Here is a 23,490-nt window from a genome sequence, read left to right on the forward strand (position 1 = left end):
TGGTCTGCTCAGGGAAGCCTAAGGACTCCATCTCCATCTTACTGAATTAGACCATGCTTGAGGAATGAACCATAACAAAGCGTTATTTCCTTCCCTGTACTAGACACTTGTTAATGCTGAGGTAGGAACACATTCTGGAGTCATGAATACACTCTTCACTATCTCTCACTCTCCCACCTCCATTAGCCACACTTCTGTTCAAATCTGGGGAAAAATCCTGGTAGGATTCTCTAAAATTTCCTTCCCCATGACCAACAGCCAATGAGAACAGCATCAATGAGATTGAAGGATGCCTAACTACCCATTACTGATTTATCTCTACCTCAGAAGTCTAAAGAAACAAGAGGCCAAATAATTGTGTACTATCTGATGTAATCCTAAAACCAACTCACCAATGTAGTAAAAACCCAACAGTGAACGACTGAAGGAGAAAGAGAGAATTAGAGATTGCATTAAGTTGTTCTATTATTTATTACATGTCAACCCAGGATCTGAGACAAGTCATCTATCTACCTGTTTAAGGCAGAGCCCATACATCACAATAAAGTAAAAATTATGTCAATGTTTTGCAATTACTGTTAATGAAGATTTTTTTTACAAGTTATTTTAGATTTAAATCAGTTATTGGAAAAACTTAAAAAAAAAAAAAAAGAGTGCTTAGCAGAATTACTATTAATTAGTCTTTGGAAACCATGAGTCTAAAAAGGGTTTATTTCCATAAATACTGGCCTGGCCCCAAAAAGACCAATGTAGTAGCTAAAAATAGAATTATAGTATCTAAACAAATATACATATCACAAATTTATTAGTCTCCCCAAAAGCTGGCTGCTTCCAAACTCGATTTAATATTCTGCATGTTTTCCCTCCGCTGCTTGGTAAAGACATTGGCTTCTCCTTTCTGCAGCCGGCGTCTGGCAGCCGCCTTCTGCTGCCTCGTCAGCTGACGCTTCACCTTCTGTTTCACCAGTTCCTAGAAAGATTTTGTAAATTAGTATCATTACTAACCATCTTGATAAGGAGCAGAAATCATTAAAACAAAGATTTACACTGCTAGTATTTTTTAAATTTATATGTTGAAGATGAATTTTTAAAATCCTAATGACACTATATGAACTAGTAGATAAACCAGGAGAAGCTGCTGTAAAATTTATAAATTTATATTATTTGCAGAAATACAGATTATGCAGCAAAAGTGGTCAGCTGAAATTACAAACCAGAGTGCCACCTAGTGACCATCATGAACACTGAGGGGGAAAAACCAAGATGAAAACTTCTTTCTTGATAAAGGACATGATTTTGTAATCAGTTATTTCTTTACTTGTTCATTCGATCGATTGATCAATTGATCATTCATTCATTTATTCATGAACGAGGTAAACTCTCATGTGGCCTGGGTGCCCAGGCTGGCCTTAAACTGGAATGTAGTCAGATAACCTCGATCTTCTAGTTCCTTCCTTCCCTTCCAAATGCTAGAATTACGAAACAGCACCTTGTTTGTGGTGCTTGGGATACAAAAGAGGACTGAGGATGGCAGTCACTCACGAGAAGACTTCACAGGGTTTTTTAGAGATGCAGAACAATGTCTCATAGTTAACAACCATAAATGTCATAAGTACAAATCACATGACTGAGAAGTTTAAAAACTTTTTTTTTGAAAAATTCAGTTCATAAGGAGCTTTTGCTTCTCTATAGCCTAATTCCTAACAATTCACAAATCCTACAAGATAATTTTTTTGTGTGTGTTAAGAAAAACTTGGGTACAACATGAAGTAAAATACTATGTGCTATTTTAGCAAGTATATAAAAATGAATGAAAACCATTATTTGTTGTTAAAAGTAAAAAATGTTCTCCCATTAGATCTAGCCACATGTATATTTATTAAAAGGCAACAATTAATTAGTCCTGTTATATGTTTTCAAGAACAGAATTTATAAATGACTATTGTATTAAAAGTTTATGTTTAGCATAATAGCCAATACATAGAAATAATAAAGGAACTAAAGAGGAAACAGATTTTATGATTATAATTTCAAGGAATTTAATTTAAGCCCTTTTGTCTTTGTACAAACTCCAAAACCATCACCACCAAGTCCATTGAAGTAACAAACAGTTCTCTCCTGTCACGTTGACAAAATAGAAAAGAAACAGTATGAGAAAAATATCAAGAGAAGTTGGTGTACATCTTGCAATCCTAGCAGTTGAGGGGCAGAGGCATGAGGAGCAAGAGTGAACGAAAGGAGGCGAGCCAGGAAGGAGGGGTGAAGGGAAACTGTGATCAGAATATATTCTATGAAAAAAGTTATTTTCAATTAAAAAAGTTCAAGTCCAGCCTTGTCTGCACAGGAATCTTTGTTAATGGACTTAGGCTGAAGGTCTTATTCCCTCTTTAGGATACAGGCTCATATACAATTCACAAAGCTCAAGACAAAAACTTGAAGACTGAAACCACAACACACTTCTAAGATAGCCTCTGCCTGGTAAAGAGTAAAGTGCTAAAACAACACATAATATTAACTCCTATTTAATTTTGTTTTGATACTGCGAAATTAAAGAAAGGGGGTCAAATAAATCCCAGTAAGAACAAAGAGTATAAAAGCGAAAAACAAAAGGGTTATTACGAACTGTGAGATATCTATAATGAAGACTTTATCTTTTAATATAATATATGCTTCACAGATTTCAATTTTATATTTAGAAAATCAAGCCGGGTGGTGGTGGCACACACCTTTAATCCCAGCACTTGGGAGGCAGACGCAGGCGGATTTGTGAGTTCAAGGCCAGCCTGGTCTACAGAGTGAGTTCCAGGACAGCCCAGGCTATACAGAGAAACCCTGTCTCAAAACAACAACAACAACAACAACAACAACAACAACACCCCCAAAAAACAAACAAACAACAACAACAACAAAAACAACAACAACAACAACAAAAAAAGTAAAATCAAGTAAATTATCCAACCCTTAGAAAGAAACTGTGAAAACAACTACGTTTTGAGAATTACACCATTACTGGTATGGCAAATCTTAAATGTTTCTGAAAAGCCTCAGAACTGTAATATAAACTACCATCAACTATTTTTTACTTTATTCTTTGTGTGCAAACACGTGTGTACATGTGTGTGCTGAAGCCAGAGGTTAATGTATGCTGTCTTTCTCTAGCACAGCCCATCTTGTTTGTTTTGAGACAGGGTCTTTCACTGAACCTGGAGCTCACTGATTTGACTACCTGGTCAGCAAGCTCCAGAACTCTCTGGTCTCCACTTGTTTGTACTGAGTTACAGACATATCACCTCCTCTGGTTTTTATGTGTGCACTGGGGATACAATCTCATTCTGGATAGTTCTCATTTAATATTATAGTATTTCATCCTATCCAAAACAAAACATTCTAACTCACTAATAACATCTGAATTTTAATAAGCTTAGAAAAACAAAGTCATTTATCTTTTGAGTTTACTTTGTATATAGCCATTTCACTTTCTCATTTCTTCCCTTCTAAACCATTTCCTTCATTGTTCACTATGAGAAAATTATCTCAAAAAACTAGCTTTAATAACACACAATTTTACTTAAACACAAGAAAAGAAACCAACACAACAAAATTGGCTTTAATGTATGGAAAATTTGATAAATTACTACTTTGCTGCATGGCTATTGTCAAGTTTACTTTCTTAGTGTCAGACAAAAAAAATTTTTTGTAGGAAGCACAATTAAACAGTAGTCTTCAAAACAATGCATCATCCTGAAGTGAGGTAGGTGAGTGGGTTGTAAACTTACATAGTGGCTTCTGTTGACTGCCAGAGAATCAGGAAACTAAGCAAACCCAACATAATTTTGCTTAATTCCTGAGAGATAATGACTTGTAAATCCTTGCTCTTTCCAAATGTCAGATATGAATGAGATCTATCTCCATAATCTACATGTGCATGGAGTTAGAGAAACACTCCTCCACAGGCCACGGGGGTGTGGGGTGTGGGGTGTGGGGGGTGTGGGGGTGTGTGTCGCTTTTTGGGGCATGATGATCTCCACACTGATTCTCCCTTTTGGGTAGGTCAGAACAAAGGCTGGCTTACATGCCAGAACCTCAGTTGGGGCTAGAATATTTTGCTCACTGTCCTGTCTAGAAAATATCCCTTTGTAAACTGTTAGGATACAAATGCTAAGTGCCCAAGGGACCAACAAAAGTTTGATAGTAGTGACGGTGACATACCTCTACATTTCAGCCATACTGCTACGTTTATGCAAAGTCATATAACCTTCCTTATTAAAAATCAAAGACTGAATCACATGGAAACTACAAAATCCCATCTGGATACAAAATACATTGACACTTTATCTCTAAAATTCAAATTAATTTATATGCTGCCTTATTCCTGGAAGCTTTGCTCATTCCAGCTGAACCCTCTTGTCTCTAAAACTTCTATGTGCTGATCATTTTATATCGTTAACATATGAGACCCAACTATCTAAATGACCTGAAATCCTCACAGTACCCAAGGTCCTTGTGTCCACAGCTCTGGCCCTACCAGCTGGCACATGTGTAATACTTACTGGAGGGATTGTTGAACAGCTCAGGGCACTGCCTGCAGATGTAACACTCAATGTTCTTGTTCTATGCTGAGTAACACTACTCATACTGTCTTCATCTCTAGAATAAATAAAATTTAAGAAACAAGTTATCTAGTTAATTTTTATAATGTAAAATTAATGTGTATTTTTTGCAGTGAAGCAAAGATGAAATGCCTCAGAATTATATTTATAAAAACAAAAGTGAAACTACCTACAACTCAGTCCACTATATTTTAACATTCATAGCATGTTCTGATACAATGTCACCATTAAACTTTCCAAATAGAATGTTTTGTAACTGAAATGTATCCATTTCATTTGTGTTTTTCACTAAACCATAAAAATCTATTTCTTATACTCTTTATATCTTTCTTGCCACATTCTGAACAAAAGCATACATAGTACAGATTTAATATTCTCATTCTCTTTCTGAGACAGGGTCTCATTTGTATCCAAGGCTGATCCTCCTACCTCAGGCCTCTAACCCCCCCAGTGCTACTACAAGGATTTCCAGTACATACCACTATGCCCAGCCAGAGACAGTTCTCTGAAACGGCACTGTTAGTCAGAATAAATACTATCATCATGAATATGATTTTTAAGTGCTCAATATTTTAATATAAACATGTACACAAATCCCAGAAAACATTAACTTTTTATAGCCAGTATTTTTCTAAAACATCTATTTTAAAAAAAAATTATATTTATCTTTCTGTGTAGATGGGACATGCCACAACATGCACGTGGAAATCAGAGAACGATTTGTTAGAGTCAGTTCTTTCCTTCCACCATATGGGTCCTGGGACTTGAACTTGGGTCAAGCTTGGTAGCAAGTGACTGCAAAGATAAAGGTGTCTTTAAGATGCATAGATATAACTGGTTTGGAAGAGGATTTGGTAATTTTGGAGCTGTCCCTGGTTATGAAAACAAACCGAATATGGCAATCAGAGCAGGAATTCTGGAATTGGTTATGACAACTATGGAGGAAGAAACTATGGGATCTGGACACTATAATCAGTGACACTGGAAAGATGGTCCAGTGAACACTGGAAAATTTAGTGGTAGCAGGAACACAAGGTGATCACATGGTGTAGGAAACAGGTACTGGAGGTAGTCTAGGAAATGGTGGATATGAAGAAGAGAGGGGCTAATACAGAGCTTCTTACTTGCCATGGGCTCCATTGTGCACTAAGAATAGGATGAGAACCCAGAGGAACAAAACCACTTCCGGTTATTGAAAAAACAATGGTAAGGAAATTTCTACCTCAGTCATACATAAACCTGCAGTGATAAGGCAGAAGACAGCAGAGCAGACACAGAGAGCCAGGTTCTTAGCTTCTTAATTATCTTTTTAGTGGCTTCTGAGAGCACAGAAAGAAGCATTCCTTCTTTGGTAATGTTAAGGTTATAGATGCCAGGTGATGTGAAACTTTTAAAAAATGTTTCTCAAGGTTTTGAAAAGTATCAGTTGGGATCACGATATAAGGAGACAACGATTTTCTTTCCTTAAAAATTACTTAAGCCATTATACTCTTAAAATTTAATAAAGTAATTCAAAAGGAATAAGGGATCCATCCCTGAACATACACTGGAAAATGCTTAACAATACTCTACTGATCTAGTTTTGTTGTATTAATGTTTTGAAATAAAAAAAAATACCTATTGCAATAAACTATTGTTTGTTTCTGGATAAACTATTCCAAACCTAAAAATTAGGCTTTAGGTTGTTTGCTAATTTGAGCTTAACACTTTCAAGACAACAAAGAAACAAATGAACAAAGTTAAAACATAATACTATTATGTGGGTTGTTACATGCACATGAGAAAATAAAATGACAGAAGCCCCAAAGCTCTAGGAAACATGCTCTGTAACAATAATTAACATAGAACATGTTAATGAAAATTAACATAGAAATAACGTTTACTGCATGTCTTACATGCTTACACGCCTCTTCATAGTTTAAACATACATTAAATGTATCAATGAAACAACAACTTACCCTGTCTAAAAACAGACCTATTTACTAAGAAACCTGCATTAATTCATTGAGTCTTAGTTTAAGGTAGCATTCTGTGAAATTTAGTCAATAGAGTGTTGGGAATCAGGTTAATTGAAAAGATAAATTTGTTTCAATATAATAAAATTAACTTTGTTACACATGATTATGGCATGACACAATGTCACAGTATGTTGGTTTTTTTTTCCTTCAAATATCCTCCCTTTATAGAATCAAAGATCTCAAGATTAAAGGTAAAAAGCAAACAAAACTGTATACCTGAAAGGCCTGAACTCCTTGTTCAATGACGACAGGGAAATCAGATGGGGGAGTTCATCGTCACACTCCTCAGAGCCAGCAGGGCTTCTCTGACCTGGCTGGCCATCTTCCCTGGTATCATTTTCAATTATATCGCTCTCTTCAGAAAACTCAGTAACAGACCTGTGGGTAAGAACCTGCCTTTCCATTTCTTCTACAGCTTGACTTAATTTAGTCACTTCAAAACTGGACACATCAGCACTCTGCTCTGGTAAACTCTCTTCCTGTATTTGTTTGCTGTCTGCAAATGAGCAGCAACAGGAGCCGCCTGACTCATTTACTGGGTTTGGTTCATTTTCCAATTCTGACTTCCAAACTTTGGCTTTTTCTAACATTTCTTCATCAGAAAATGAGAAATCAGATTCTTCTTCTGTTTCGGTAATTTTATCATCTGGACCTACTGGATGCAGCAGCTCATCATCTGCTTGCATCTCCTTTGTATAACCACTGGCAGAGACCTCCACATCAAGAGAATCTTCCCTCCTAGGAAACAAAGGTATCAGCATTAAATAACAGAAAAAAGATATCTGGGATGAATAGCACTACTCTAATAAATGTGAAGTAGTTCAGTCTGCTTTCCATACTTTAATCTTATACACGTTATTTAAATAACTATGGAAATATAAAAGATGAGAACTGAAGACTAAAATAAAAACAACACACTAATGATTCCTATTAACTTAGTAAATTAACTTTCAAAAAAGGGCTAAAGATTGCTGTTTAAAGTATGCAGCAATAAAACTCAAAACAGGAAATATCTTAAAAGCATATAAAACCAATAAAGATTAACTCAAAAAATATATAATATAAATAAGAGAAAAACATAAGGCTGGAGACATGGCCTAGCATATGCTAGTTTTCTAGTGGAGGGGGGTTTTGTTCCTAGCACCTACCCTGGTTGGCTCACGACTACCAACTCCAGTGGACTATCTCCAAGCCTCTGTTGGCACTCACACTTCTATGCACTTATGCAGTGTGCTAGTTAGTGTTTTGTCAACTTAATGCAGGCTAGACTCATATGGGAAGGAAGAACCTCAATTAAGAAAATGTCCCCACCACACTGGCCGATAAGCAAGCCTGCTGGCACTTTCTTGATTTGTGATTGATGTGGGAAAGCCCAGCTCATTGTGCGTAGTGCCACCTCCTGGAAGGTTTAAGAAACAAAACTGAGCAAGCCATGAGAGAGCACGCCAAGAAGAACTCCATGGCTTTCCCTTCAGTTCCTGCCTCCAGGTACCTGTCCTGAGTTCCTGACTAAGCTTCCCTGGATGATGGTCTGTAACCTGTGAATCAAATAAACTCTTTCCCACTAGCTGCTTTTGGTCACAGAGTTTTATACATCAATTGAAACCCTAATTAAGACACAGAAATACATGTAATAAAACACAAAAACTTAAAAAAAGAAAAAGAAAAAAAAAGAAAACTACCAATGTCACTAATATTTGACACTTGATTTCTTAAAAATGGGTTGTGAACATCTGATACAGCATGCAAAATAAGAAAATAAATTCAACATCCAAAAGTACAATTGTAAGGTCTAGAGAGATGGCTCAATGGTTAAGAGCACTGGATGCTCTTCCAGAGGTCCTCAGTTCATTCCCAGCAACTACACAGTGGCTCACAACCATCTGTAATGTGATCTGATGCCTTCCTCCAGCATGTACCATATATTCACAGAGTACTCAGACATACATTATCTGGACATTTACTTTAGAGTTAAGCAAGTAATCTATTGAAGGGCTTTATCGTTATAAGCAGTACTGCAGACCTGATATCACTGAAGGTTGGGTAGAGCTCACTTTCATAGCTAAAACGTTTCATGAAGAACTCTCGAATGCATTTAACATCTCTGTCAAAATACCTGTAAAAGTAAACATTCATTTTAAATTCTTTTCTATTTAGTGTTCATTTATTTACTTCTATACAGGACACATATTCTTTCTATGTATGAACAAGCTTTGGTTTTAAAATCAGACTTCTTAAAGTGCTATTTGAATAAATGGCTCCCTGGCTATGAAAGCTTGATTTGAGTGTTAAGTCCAAATTCCTTTAGTGGTATTTACTTTGCAGTTTATGTATAAATAAGATAGGTGGACAGTCAGTTCCAGAACACAGGACTAGCATAATGATTAGGTTTAAAATTGTATCTAAGTATATTTTTTCTTTTAAAAATTCTATTTTAAAGATTTTCTTACAGGAAAAATTCTAGTAGTTAGAAATCCTTTAATCGAAAAACAAATCTCCATGATTGAAATCATTTACTGATCCAAATAAAAAACTGGAAAAATATAAATACAAAGTGATTCTATGACATACAAACACATCTACAACTGGACTCAGTTTTAGCATATACCATTCAGCATTCTGGTGGGAAGTGGACACCATCTGTGGGAAATCAATCATGGTGATGTGGTCATCGTTATCCAACATGAGATTGAATTCATTGAAATCGCCATGAATTAGACCATGATTTCCCAGTTTGACTATCAGTTCCATAGCTTCGTTATATAGTGATGCAGGGTCTTCAACATGATGTATCTGACACCTGAAAGTATGAATAGGTTATGTGGACATGGTCAGCATTTTAACGAGTGTGTCATTTCCATTCCCGATCTTGCCAGTTTCCTCCTCATTCTCATCACAAGTACTTGTCCTAACTACTAAAAGGTCAAACGCTGTTCCAATCCTGTCTGCTTCCCACTACTATGTCCTTTCTCACATCTTCCTTACAGCTCACCTTTTTTCCCCTATGCTTTTCTAATTTCATTCCTTCTACTTTCAATGATCCACTTTTAACAGACTTCCTTCCACCTCATTTAAACAAAATAGTTCAAGACTTAATTTCTTCTATGCTGTAAATCTAAATTCTTAGTCATTTCCATTTCTAGTCAGTTGACTTCTTTCCTCTCCTTGAAATTCTTTCTTCTGTGAATTATCAGGGATGACACTTTTCAGATTTTCTTTCCCCGCTGCTCATCACCGAGGTCAAAATCCTCACTATGGACGATTTCCCACTTCTTTAACATCCAAACGCAATCTAAGTAACTATGTTGTTGCCTGGAATTGAGAATCTGAGCACCTTCCTCACCCCTCTGACTGTCTCTGTGATCAGAGCTATTGCCATCTCTTGCCTGGATGGCTCTCATTTTCCTAACTTAACTTCCCTTGTTACTTACCAGCTCTCACTGTACACAGCTCCCCTTCCTCTGGCCCCAGCCCACTTAAGTACCTCTGCTCTAAATACTGGTTTGTTCCATGGCTGTGAGCACCCAAGGATCAATACACTTCCTTTACCTGGACTACTGCCCTAGCTAGTTTCCTAAGATTTCACCTTGTGAGTGGCACTTTCCCAACTATCTTATATTAAATAGGAATCTCCTACCTCTACCCTCTTCACTGACCTTTATCAACAGCACTTATTGATATACTAGATATGTGCTGTTTAGTCTGAGGGCAGGAGGAACTGTTTTTTTTTTTTTTTTTTTTCCCACTGCTGGACTTGAGGTGTTTGGTACGCAACAAATTCTTCATAAATACCAAACAAATCAATGAAAAAATGGCAGAGATTACAAACTGGATGAAACTGGGTTTCCAAAGTTTTCTATACCTCTTTAATTTCTAACCTTTAAGAAGCAACATTCCAATTGAATGTTGTACTTAAAAAACATGAACCTTAAATTCATTTACTAGGAACTGTGCTTTGAAGCTTAATAAATACTTACAGGGGATAGCCATTGATAAGCTCCATGATCACTGCATGGCGATTGTAATCAATTGGCTTTGGAACTGGAAATTTCCTCTCATATAATGCCTAAAACAAAAATATGAGAAGCTAATAAAAGAGTGTTTTTAAAAGAACAAAAGAATGTATCTTCCTAAAACAAGGCTTTACAAAATTTAGTCTACTTAAGGGTATTTGATGCATGGTTAACTTACTGTAAGAATTAGCTATACATATAAATAATTTAAGTTTCTTTGAATTAACTTTATTCCTTAAAACATACAATTACTATGTATTATGTACATCAAGTCACAAAAATGAATGCTAAAAAGAAAATCTTATAGTTCCTTAGGATATTTCCTTTCTACATTTCTAAGTCTGTCACTTGTTGATATGTGCTTACAATGGTGTAGTAACAAATTTTGATTTACGTTTCCTGGCATAAGAAGTAAGTTATCTTGAAGGTCAGGCACTTTAGTCTGTAAATCACTGATGCTGTTCTTCATATTACATTGTATGATACATGTGACAGTCTAAGCCAGACAGACCAGTATCAGACCAGATGCTGTCTACGTCAATGCATAATTTAAAAGTATCTACAATGGATGCAGATATTTTATTTCAGTCTGAGTTACTTTTGTATTTTTGTGGACCAGTTTTCAAAATTCTCTTTAATTCAACTGTCTAGTACAATACCAAAAGTACCAAAAGTATAGCCAGGACAGCCACTTCAGTACCACCTATACTATAGGGCTCACATCCATTCAGGCCTTGATCAATACTTATCTTCTGCAAAGTCCCTTTCTTAAAGTCAAATCATATCCATCTTTATGAATCCACTAAACTCCCATTCAGTTCATACTATCTTCTTCTTTAGTTTAACCTTAACCTGTAACTGTTCTTTGTGTCTGTTCTCTCCCTCACTTTAAAGTGGTCTAGACTGGCTAGTGCATTGCTACTCACTCCTTTACCTTGCATTACCACAGTACTTAATTTTAAAAGCTTTCAACCTAACCATCACCTTTTGTGGATAGGAATTGAAATACTCTCTACTTTCTAGAAATGTTTATTTTTTTTTTAAAGTGTTGTACAACAACATGTGTCGGCAGCAGAACAGCATAATATAATCTTAAAGATTATGAATGGTTGCCTCCAACTGTGACGCTTAACCTGTGGGCTGCAATCTCTTTAGGGGTCAAATGGGCCTTTTACAGGAGTTGCCTAAGATCATTGAAAAACAGATATTTACATTTACAGTAACAAAATTACTACGAAGTTATAAAGAAGCAATAAAAATAATTTAATGGGTTGGGGAAGAGGTCACCAAAACATGAGGAATTGTATTAAAGGGTTTCAGTCTAAGAAGACTGAGAACCACTGGTCTAGACTTTATGTGATAGTGCAACTCTCAAATCACAGCTTAATCTTTATCTTACTCTTTTCATCTTGGGAAAACATCAATGCATTCAAGGAGAGTACTTATTTGCAACCAGGTTCTCTCTGTACCTTCCACGGGATCACTTAAAAAGTACCCACTACAGTTTGGAGGGAACACCTAATGATTTATGCCAAGATGTTTCCTTATAGTATAAAAGAAAATAATATAATATATAATATCAGAATTACTTATTTATACTGCTTTAGGAAATTTCCTACGACTAGTAACAATTTAAGGACCAGATTAAATAAACTATTCATTCAAACTAAAACCCATAATGGCCAATGGGTAAAGGCACCTAATGACTTGTATTCCATCCCAGAAACCCCCAGTGGAAGGAGATAAGTGAATCCTGCAAGTTGTTTACACACATACACTAAAAATAATAAAGTAAATTCTAACACAATGAAGTAGAATTAACAAATACTACTAGACATAACTATGTTATTTTGTTAAATTTAGTTGGGAAACACCAAGATTTCCAGATAACATTTTTAATAAAAAGGATATTCAGAGTCACTCATAAATTTGCATAACAATAAATGTCTTCATTAAGAGGAAGCCAATGGGAAAAAAGCATAATCAAAAAAGTTTAAGTTGATTGTAGGGACTGAGTTTGGGGTCAGAGATACTTGTCATTAAGATCTTTACAATGTTTGGCTAAAACTGGCTATCTTTTTCTTCTTCTTTTTTCGTTTTTTTTTTTCTTTTTTCTTTTTCTTAGAAACGTAAAATCATTAAAAAATACCTTCATATAGGCAAACTCCTTCATGGCAGAAAGACGAGATAAATAAAGCCAAGAGACATTGTGCCTGTGCTTATGGTAATCACGCTTGTTTTTCAGATTTCGAAAGGAGGTTCTTCCCAGTCTGTGGAGCTTCATTGCAAATTGCTGCCCTTCTTCATTTGCAACAATGTAAATATCTAAAGCAAAAATTGTAAAAGCTTTGTTAGGATACTTTTGCTACAATTGGTTAAATAGTTCTAACTTCATCTGTATCTAGTATCTTTGCTACTGGTAGTTATTCTCTGGCAAAACACTTCATATCCTAAATGACAACCCAGAATTTGTTCATTTTCTAACTGTCAATAAAAGCAGAGAGGTACTTAGCCAGTGGGTACTTCTGCTTTCAAAGAAGCTCAATGTTTACATTTATCATTATGTCAAACTAAGCATTAATTCATTGAGGAAGATTTCTAGTTAAAAAAGTGATTTGCCCTGAATATTCCCTGTGCTAGGGATCTAACACAGGCCTTGTACATAGCAGGTTACTGTTCTATTATGACATTACATCCTAAGTTCATGATCAACTAATTTAATACCTTCTATTTCAACATGTTCAATTCAACTGCTTTGAGGACCAATGCATTAGAATATAACCCTGTAAGTAAATCTCCTCATAAGTAGTTTGCCAACTGTCAAAGTAAGTTATTTGTAATGCTGACATTTAGAACAATTATATGTATTTTAAGAAATCTTAATTATATTTCTATTAAAAACAGGCTATCATACCTTACTAACAGACTATATATCGTAAATCAGTATACATTTTAAAACTTGGTAATATTAAAATTTATATATTTTTACCATTATTGAATAAACTGCTAAAAAATTTCCACACTGAAGCACTAAATTGTAATGTATATATCTAAAAATAGGGACTTCCATTACTACTGACAATAAGAATGAATGAAACTCGCCAGGCGGTGGTGGTGCACGCCTTTAATCCCAGCACTTGGGAGGCAGAGGCAGGCGGATTTCTGAGCTTGAGGCCACCTTGGTCTACAGAGTGAGTTCCAGGACAGCCAGGACTACACAGAGAAACTCTGTCTCGGGGGAAAAAAAAAAAAGAAAAAGAAAAAAAGAATGAATGAAACTCAAATCATTACTGCTCAGAAACTGGTAAAAAATCAACTGAAAAGTACCCACCCACCCACCAAAACACTGTGCAATTATGAAACAAACAGCCACTGAGCAGGTATCAGCAAGAGTGAAAAGCAGACAAAAATTAAAGTATAAAATCCTAAGTAATGCTTACTTTCACTCTTGGTTACAATCACATGAACACAAAAATAATCCTGATTACATGCAACTGTAGTTGTATTTATACAGAAAATTTCTCAGATTAAATAAGATATAATCTTAGCTATAGGATCGACTTGGTTTTCATATAATTGAGGTATTTACAATAACTAATTACAATGAACTAATTCATAATTTTAAGTTCAAATGACTGAATGTGAAAAAGCAATTAACAGGAAAGTTAGGTTTCCCAAAAGAAATATTCTACTGTGTTTATACTCATATTCATTTTCACATGCACACGCTCTCCCTGACTCCAGCTGCTGAGCATGGTGCATACCGTAACTTAGATATAAACACAGAAGGCACTCAAACCATGTCAAAGTCCACAGGGACCTTTGGGGGGCAGTTTTGACAATGATCTTATTTCCAAGTTTAATCATGGTTCCTCAGTTTTAAACAATGTCAATTAGATAGGAAAAATTGCACAGGATAAAAACTGTACAAAGGAGGCTATGGTTCAAAAAGAATCATCTATTCCAGGTGACAAGTTGAAAAAGAATCATCTCCTATCTCTTATTTCTTACTTCCTTTTTAAATGATATTTAAAAAATGCTTTTAGCTCTGTGTTGCTGTGACAGAAAAATGTGCCTGTGGCACTGCTATTTACCATCTCCTTTTGGTATGTCGTTTTTAATTACTACAAATGTATAACTTATCACATATAAAATAGAGAACAAATATAATATTCACCAAAGATTTAAAATATCAGAAGAAAATTAGGGCCCAAAGTGTAGCTGAGTGGCAAAGCATATGTTACTATTTGTGAACCCTGAGTTAATCCAAAGTGGAAGAAAAACAAACAAACAACAAACAAAACACCCCCCCCCCCAAAAAAAAAACAAAGCCACAGATGAAAATTATTTCTTGGTATTTACCATCTGAAATGATAGTGATGGACTTATGGAGGTTAATTATAACTTACTAAATTACTCTTAATAAAGATAGCAAACTATGTTCCTAATCTGTATTGCTTACAACCAAGTTTCTGACTTCCCGTTTTTATTGGACTATGAAACAAAATGAAAGAGAAATCCTTTCTTAAAAGTAAAATAAAAACTTAAGCAAAGACAATGCTTTCAACAATACTCTTAGTACGTACCTGACTCTTTGCCAACACCCATCTGGTTTCCAACAGACTCAACTACCTGTCTAGAAGACAGTGTTTTCAGAGCTAGGTAATCATAGCCAGCATTTGTCAGCCGATAGCCCTGGACAGCTAGACAAAAATTAGGTCAGAGTATTATTTGTACTGTAGCAACAAGACATATTAACACAATGTAAGCATTTAAGTTGTGAAGTATTAGCTAGAGAAACTGATTTACCTAGACTTGTAAATTTGCAGTTTCTTCTCTATTACAGTGTGATTCATGTATGGATACCGGTTTGAAGGTCTGTGACAAGATACGCATTTAAACTAAAAGTATTTAAGTTCAAAGTGTTTTATATTGAACTGACAATGAATTTATGCCTGTTTTTGTATATAATCATTATTCCCTTTACTTTTTCTAGTAACTACCTTATATTTATAAAAGATCTGCGACAGGTTTTCTTTTCTTTTCTTTTCTTTTTTTTTTGGTTTTTTCGAGACAGGGTTTCTCTGTGTAGTCCTGGCTGTCCTGGAACTCACTTTGTAGACCAGGCTGGCCTCGAACTCAGAAATCTGCCTGCCTCTGCCTCCCAAGTGCTGGGATTAAAGGCGTGCTTGCGCCGCCACCACCACCTGCGACAGGTTTTCAAACCTTCAATCCTCATCACAGATGGCATGAGAAGCAACAACATTCAGAGTCCTGTGACAGGCTGAATTTTCTAAAGGTGGTGGTAACTGTATGACTATCTGATTTGTTCTGCAACACACTCTTGACACTTTTGCTGCCCTTTTTGATTTGAGTGGACTCTGTGATTGTTTTGACCAATTTCAATGGCAGAAGACTCTGTCAGTTCTTGGCTGCCTAATCAGGCAGCCCTTTGAAGGTCAGCTCTACAGAAAGCCAATTAGCTAAAGACTGATAAATGCTACATAAAATACTTACTTTTAGTACGTTCCCACGCTATAAGTTTATGTTTCACCAATTCTCTTAAAATTTTATTACAGCCACCGTGTTTCAGGCTGGCTATAGAAGCAATCAAACTGCAGGGAACAATCTCATGGTTTTTCATGCCCATTTCAACCTGAAATTAAAGGAATCATTATGATGCGTAGGTAACACAAAGCCTTGTCTATTAAAATCTTGCTAAGAAATTAGGTTCTTGAAACCCTCCCAACTAAGTGGCTCTCTGGCTACAGCTGTGTAGCCTAACAGACATCAATCGTGAGAAAGGAACTGTGAAGCAAGTGTGGGCTACACAGTAGTAATGGGCACTTAGCATAGCTATTTTGTCACTAGACAGTATGATCTTAGGGGGTTATTGCTGAACACATGTCCTATGGCAAAAGAAAAAGGTTAAGGCAACATATGACTATAATTCTACAATAGTCATTCTTGTCTCCACCATGTTAAATTCATTCTTGATAAATACAGTTAATGGTGATACTGCCTCTCAACTTCCAGAGTAAAAACTCAGTTCTTGAAAAGTTAACGACAAATGGCTGATATTAAAATGCTTAACACTTAAACACCTGTCTTAAAAATCTACAGATATTCCAGATATTAAGCATCAATGAGAAAGCACACTATTTAGGCATGAATTTTGGTAACTACTGGGGAGAATTTTTATCCCTGGAGAATTAGAAGCAGCAGCAAAAGAAGCTGAAAGGAAGAACCATGTTTAGGAAAAGATAGTTCTTTTTCCACAAAGCTTTATGGAAGTCAGACCTTGGTGCCCTTCAACCAGATCCCAGCCTCGGCAAACAATCACAGACCAGAGCACACACTCAGCTCCCAGCGACCTTAGGAAGGGGACGTCACGGAATGGATATGCAAGAAAGGTGTATTCCTTACCGCAGTCAGAACTCTGAAGTCATCGCGGCTCATGTACCTTAACTTGGCCACATTTACCTTCCCCATGCTTGCTCAGTTCCAACACGGACGCTCCCTGGGAGGACGCAAAGTCGCTGGGTAATCTCGCAGGCGCTCCGCGTCTGCCTGCGCACGCGCTCTGTGCTTATCGCTAGGTAAGAACACGTGATCGACTGGCACTGGAAAATGCTATATTTTCTGATCTTAGTAGCTAAAAGTCAGGCAGAAGTGATTTTTCAGACGTTAAATAACTATTTTTACATGTGACTGACTTGGCAAGTTGCAAATGTTTTACGTAATGTGCCACGTTAGTTTTCAGAGCTGCTAGGACCTGATCCGAAATAAGACCGGGCTTCCGCATACATCAGTGCTTACGTCACGAGAGAGGCGTGTTTTATCCCTTCCGAGCTTCCTCTGCTCTTAGTGCAGTTTCTGTGTACTGTGAAGTCAGCGAGGAAATGAGCAAGGGAGACCCTAGGTCAGCAAAGCCACTGGAAGGATGGTCATAGAGCGCCATGCGCGGTCTCTCGGCCTTCCCACGCCTGTCCGACGGAGGAGGACCGGGTTAGGGGCTGACCCGCAGGCCGGGGAGTTTGATCTCAGGCCCGGGTAGGCGGAGCTGCTGTCTGGACTATACAGTGCCGGCTTCCAAAGAAGGCGCGCGCTTCGATATTTCTGGGGTCCAGCAGCATTTGGGAGGCTTTATGGGAGTTTTCCATACTGGATTTACAGCTCTTTGCAATGCGTACTTACTGGTAACCAAGAGAATGTCCCCAAGACAAAGACGTTTATACCGTACCTTCATCCCGACAGCAGCGGCATAGTAACAACAGTATGACTCATGTGACATTCAGTATCTGTGTTTCTCATTTCACGAATTATTTATATTTCAGCCCTTTAAGCTGCAGATCTTCTCTGGTCTGCTCTTAGGTTAAGCTTGGGTTCAATATATTAGTGTCCAGTATAATGATCTGCTTTATCCTTGAGAGATTGGCAACAAATAGTGTATTATTATTATCATTATTATTATCATTTGAGGTACTATGTGCAAACTTTACGTTAAGGTTGGGATTGAGATACTTTCGCGTTCTTTCCATGCTCCACTCCTTCGGATTTCCAAGAAACAATGTATTCATTACCTCCTTTAGGAGAGCGGTGCTGAGTATGTTGCTCCATCCTCTTTCATGAAGCATGGGGCAGACAGCAGGCTGTAGTGTCTGATGTCTTTCCAGCTAAACTTGTTGGTACTTTAAAATCATGGAATCAAAACAAAAGAACATTCTTTGTCATCTCTGTGCTCCTGCCTTTGGGGTCTTGTATTCTTGAATACAGGAGTCCAAGCTTCAATTGGGACTTAACCGCTTAATGGAATTTTTCTTTCTACATTAACATTAGAAAATGTAAAAACAAAAAGGTTGAAGAAGCTTTGATTGTCTGCTTCGTCTCAGCATTGCTCCCTCCAGAGAGCTACCACTAATTGAGTGGGTTCTGGAATATCGGGGTAATCAGAATCCAGATTTCTCATCTTTTCAATGTTGTGGGGTTTTTAAGTAAATTTTTTTTTTTTTAGTAATTAAGTCGTTTATGAGTAAAGGATTCAAACTCAGTCTTCCTTTCTTACCACACTTAATGTTGACTTAAACCAGTGGCTCTCAACCTTCCTAAGTGCTGTGATCCTTTAATATAGTTCTTATGGTGACCCCAACAATAAAATTAGTTTTTGTTGCTTCATAACTGTAATTTTGCTACTGTTATGATTCGAAATGTAAATATTTTTGGAGATGGAGGCTTAACAAAGGGGTCTGGACCCACAGGTTGAGAACTGCTGACTTAAACAGCCTATTCTTCATTCACCAGTTTTCAACTGTAGATACCAGATTTTTTGCTAGGTCCTGGGGAAAGTCATTCCAAGTTTTAAAACGAAAACTTATTGGAAGGAGATGTGTTTAAAAAAAAAAACCACTGGATGTAACAGAAAAGCCAAGGACTCAGGATGTTGAATTTTCTTTTCCCAGACTTTTCCATGGTAGTCAAGCTCATACATACACATGTTGCTTCTCATAAAGTAAGGATCGTGGGTGTCTAAAGCTCTAACTTCTTCAGTCTGGAATTCAGTGTATTTAACAATCTGTATCATCCTTTGGAATCAGTTTGTAATCATGTCTATTTGTTCTTATGCAACTCCCTCAGACATCTATGAACAATCTTTTAGCTGATCGGTGTGGCACATGCCTTTAATCCCAGAACTTGAGAGGCAAAGGTAGGCACATCTCTTGAGTTCCAGGCCAGCCTGGTCTATAGAGACAGTTCTGGGACAGTCAGGGCCCCACTGAGAAAACCTGTCTCCAAAAGCTAACCCACCCCCCAAAGGAAACAAGAAAGAAAAGGAAACAGATTTTATTTTTATTTTATTCAACTGGTTCAAAAATACTTTTTACACTTTCAATTCCTAAAATAGGTTCTAGCTACATTTAATGAAAGGCAGTCATCATGGCAAAGCTCCAAATATTACAGTTTTCCCCACAGACAAGTTTATAAATACTTCAAAATATCTGCTGGAACTCTAACATGCTTTAGAAAATTTTGTAACAGGGCCCCAGACCTTAGTAAGCCCCCAGAACTTAGCACAACTGACTCCATGATGGAAGTACCATTCAGGCTGTAAAACTCAGCAGCTAGACAGCACCACCTGCCAACACGAAAACAAAGGCCTGATCCATCAAAGTCCATATAGTTCTGGGAAAATATCAAAAGGTACTAACTTTGCTTTTTAGGTCTTATAGTTTCACTTCTGGCTAACTGTTCTTTTTAACTAAAGTATTTCAAATCAAAACGTGTGTGTGTGTGTGTGTGCGCGTGTGTGCACACGAGCACGCTTAAAAGTTCATCCTGAGAAAGGCTCAGTGCTACACTGCACCCTCAAATCTCAGTGTAGTTACTGGCCAACTAATAAAGGCTTTCTATTAGCTTAAACCCATGTCTAAGCAGTCTTCTCAATTTAGCAACAATTTTAGGCTTGAGAATGTTTCATGCTAGTTTTCAGAAGCCCCTATTTCTGAGACAGGTTTATATGACTTTTCTTATATGAGTATGACTTACCCTTTCACACAGGTCTTCAGTGATTGCAATTATTAGTTCTCTTCAAATTTTCAGCTTTGTTAAGCTTCTGTAGACAAAGGACACCTAAACATGTTGGAATCGGCTTTTTAAAACAGTTAAGGGGATTTCCTATGTCACTGTTAACCTCCCTCTGCCACCCCCAAACTGCTAACTCATTTCTGAACCTGGGATATGCTTGCCAAGGAAGTCAAAGGTTGGCATTAATTGATGTATGGCTGTCACTCTTAGTTCTTGTTGTGATGATTTGATTTACAGAAGCAAATATAACATATGCCTGTATGTAACAAAAGCTTTTAGAGTTCATCAAAACATAGTTCATCAAAACATAGCTTCTTGTTGACCATTTTTAGATCTTTCACTACAAATATTATTACAAATATTACTGGTGGTGTAAGAGGTATGTTTTGTATGTCTTGTAAAGTCACTGAAACAACTGCTTGTTCAGTTTGTGAATAAATTAAAACCATTTGGGCTTTGCTGCCAGGGCTGCTTTGGACAGCTTTCTACCCTTGTAATTCATATCATATTTTATTTTTAGTCTTCTAAGGAACTTCTATATTGCTTTTTAAAGTTGCCGGCAAGTTTACGTTTCTACTATGGATCAGAGGATACAGAACAATGTGATAGCTACACAATGGAATATTACTAACCCACAAAGGTGAATGAAACCATGACATTTGCTGAAAATGAGTGGAACTGGAGTTAATCACCACATTAACAAAACAAGCCAGATTCAGGAAGAAAAACATAACTTATGCTGAATCTGGGTTTTAAAAGATCATGGAAGTAGTGTAGTGGCCTACGGAACTATAGTTATTCCATCTCATGAAAGTATTCCTAAGAATACATTAAGTGTTGAAACTATCCTGGGTAAAACTGGTCTCTGTACTAGCCCTAAATTCCTAAGTTAAACTGGTGTCTGGTCCAGTCCTATACAATATGACCTTGAGCTAAAGGTTAACTGCTGGACCATATAACCGTTACTTCTCCACTTTTGTAAATAGCTTCTGCAAACGATGTTTGCTTTCCATATACATTACAATTGTGTTTTTTTTTTACCCTTAAAAACTTAAACCAAATGGAAGTCAGGGTTGCTTCCTATCAATCTGCTTGGGACTGGTGGTTAATGAAGACTCCATTCTGCTTACTCAGGCCTCTTGGGAGTTTTTCTCTTCAGGTACCTTGTAAGAGTAGAAGGAGCTGTTGGGGAAGAACACAGAAGGGAAGAGAGACAAGAGAGAGTAATAAGCAATGAATGTAATTAACATACATAAAAGGCATGTGTGAAAATTTCCTTGTAAAAGTCACTATTTTTGTGCAATGAATATATACTAATGAAAAGTACATTCATAAGATGACATTTCATGTTAAACATTTTTAATATTCATTTAAATTTTGAACTAATTTATGATTGTTGGCAGAATCTGCTAATTATCCCAAATACTGATTATTTTGTTTTTCTTACTTTCAATAACAGCTACTCATTGCCAGCTGGACACAGGTTCCCTGAACCAGTGACTGTCTTTTCCAGTCTTATTAGAGTAAGTTCTGGGTTTTATACTTAAGTTTTTATTAAGTGCATAATCCATATAAATTCTAAAACATGGCATGAATCTTGCATTTAAAAAAATTGAGCATAGGATTTCCTCATTTTCATTCTAACTGTAGGTAGGCTTAACCAGCTTCAACCATGCAGCTGACAACAGTAGTCTAAGGCAGTGTATGAAAGTTACAGTTACGGTAGGGGCTGGGGAGATGGCTCAGCAGTTAAGAGCACTGACTGCTCTTCCAGAAGTCCCAAGTTCAATTCCCAGCAACCACATGGTGGTTCACAGCCATCTTTAATGGGATCCAATGCCCTCTTCTGGTGTTTCTTAAGACAGTGACAATGTACTCACATACATTAAAAAAATCTTCAAAAAAAAAAAAAGTTATGGTAAGGCTCTCATCCCTAGGGAACCTCATAGACAAGGCTTCCTTCACATTCTGCTCTACCTATTTACTCTGAATATCGCAAGAAAGAGAAAGGCTTTCTATTTGTGTTACTGTGGAGTCTTTGACTACAAGAAAATAATTACACATCACCAGTATATATGGGATTGTTAGATTTGATATAATGTTTTAATTGCAAATAGTTTTTAAATTCAATATATTCTGATTAGTCTCTCCTCCTTCAACTCCAACTCCCCCAGATCCTCCTTGTTAACCCAAGAACCACACCTTTTCTTCCTTTCTTTTTAGAAAACAGCTGGGTGTGATGATGCACACCTTTAATCCCAGCACTCTGAGGGGCAAAGCCAGGTGGATCTTTGAGTTTGAGGTCACTCTGGTCCACAGAGCAAGTTCTAGAACAGCCAGGGCTACACACACACACACAAAAACAAAAAAACAAAAAAACAAAAAAACAAAACAAAAAAAAAAAAACAAAGCCAAAACCCCCAAACCAAACCAACCAACCAACCAACCAACCAAACAAACAAAAAAAAAAAAAAAAAAAAAAAAAAAAAAAAGAAAAGAAAAGAAAAAGAAAAAGAGAAAGAAAAAGAAAAAGGAAGAAAACAAGCAGACATTGTGGTGGTTTGAGTATGCCTAGCCCAGGTAGGGGCACTATTTGGAGGTGTGGCTTTGTTGGAATCAGTGTGCCACTGTGGGTTTGGGTTTTAAAACCCTTCCTACTTGGAAGTCAGACTTCTGGTAGCCTTCAGAGGAAGATGTAGAACTCTCAGCTCTGCCTGCACCATATCTGTCTGGATGCTGCCATGCTCCCACCTTGATGATAATGGACTGAACCTCTGAACCTGTAAGCCATTCCTAATTAAATGTTGTCCTTTATAAGACTTTCCTTGGTGTGTGCTCATAGCAGTGAAACTCTAACTAAGACACTACCCTAACACTATTAATGATATTCTGGAATATTTGCTCATGGTCTCTGTTCATATCAGAAAACCCTAACAGACATCTAAAACAAACAAACAAACAAACAAACAAACAAACAAACAAGAATAGGTTGAGACAGAGACCTGGGATAAGGAAGGCATGCAAGAATCAATGGAGGTGACCTTAGCTGTGCCTCACTACACTGGAGATATGGAACCTGAAGAGGCCACCTCTTGTAGTCAGACAGGAACCCCAGTGGAGCAATAGAGACACCAACCCACCCACAAAACTTTCAACCCAAAATGCATCTCGTTTATAAGAAATACAGGCACAGAGGAGGGAGCAGAGACTGAGGGAATGGTCAAGCAATAGCCTTTTCCCTCTGGTAGCATGCAGTGTACCTTTCAG

The 23,490-nt window shown here is 37.0% G+C and overlaps 1 protein-coding gene across 1 annotated transcript; it reads right to left on the reverse strand.

The window, feature by feature from the left end:
• Positions 1 to 447: 447 nt before the first annotated feature.
• Riok2 (RIO kinase 2) lies at positions 448 to 17,225 on the reverse strand. The gene is made up of 10 exons (XM_076926538.1): positions 17,068 to 17,225; positions 16,159 to 16,297; positions 15,228 to 15,344; positions 12,791 to 12,966; positions 10,606 to 10,694; positions 9,237 to 9,428; positions 8,652 to 8,744; positions 6,845 to 7,366; positions 4,551 to 4,647; positions 448 to 970 (listed from the first exon to the last, which is right to left on the reverse strand). Exons 1-10 carry the CDS (start codon positions 17,131 to 17,133, stop codon positions 806 to 808), a joined length of 1,656 nt encoding a protein of 551 aa, XP_076782653.1. The 5' UTR covers positions 17,134 to 17,225; the 3' UTR covers positions 448 to 805.
• Positions 17,226 to 23,490: the final 6,265 nt, after the last annotated feature.

The sequence above is a fragment of the Arvicanthis niloticus genome, chromosome 28, assembly GCF_011762505.2.
Source record: "Arvicanthis niloticus isolate mArvNil1 chromosome 28, mArvNil1.pat.X, whole genome shotgun sequence".
Classification (NCBI taxonomy): Eukaryota; Metazoa; Chordata; class Mammalia; order Rodentia; family Muridae; genus Arvicanthis; species Arvicanthis niloticus.

Coding starts and splice junctions, on each gene's coding strand:
- Riok2 (XM_076926538.1), bottom strand. CDS start 17,133: ATGGGGAAGGTAAATGTGGCCAAGTTAAGGTACATGAGCCGCGATGAC. Junction 12,967..15,227: donor GGGTGTTGGCAAAGAGTCAG/GTACGTACTAAG, acceptor TTTTTGCTTTAG/ATATTTACATTGTTGCAAAT. Junction 9,429..10,605: donor CTTATCAATGGCTATCCCCT/GTAAGTATTTAT, acceptor TCATACTTTCAG/GTGTCAGATACATCATGTTG.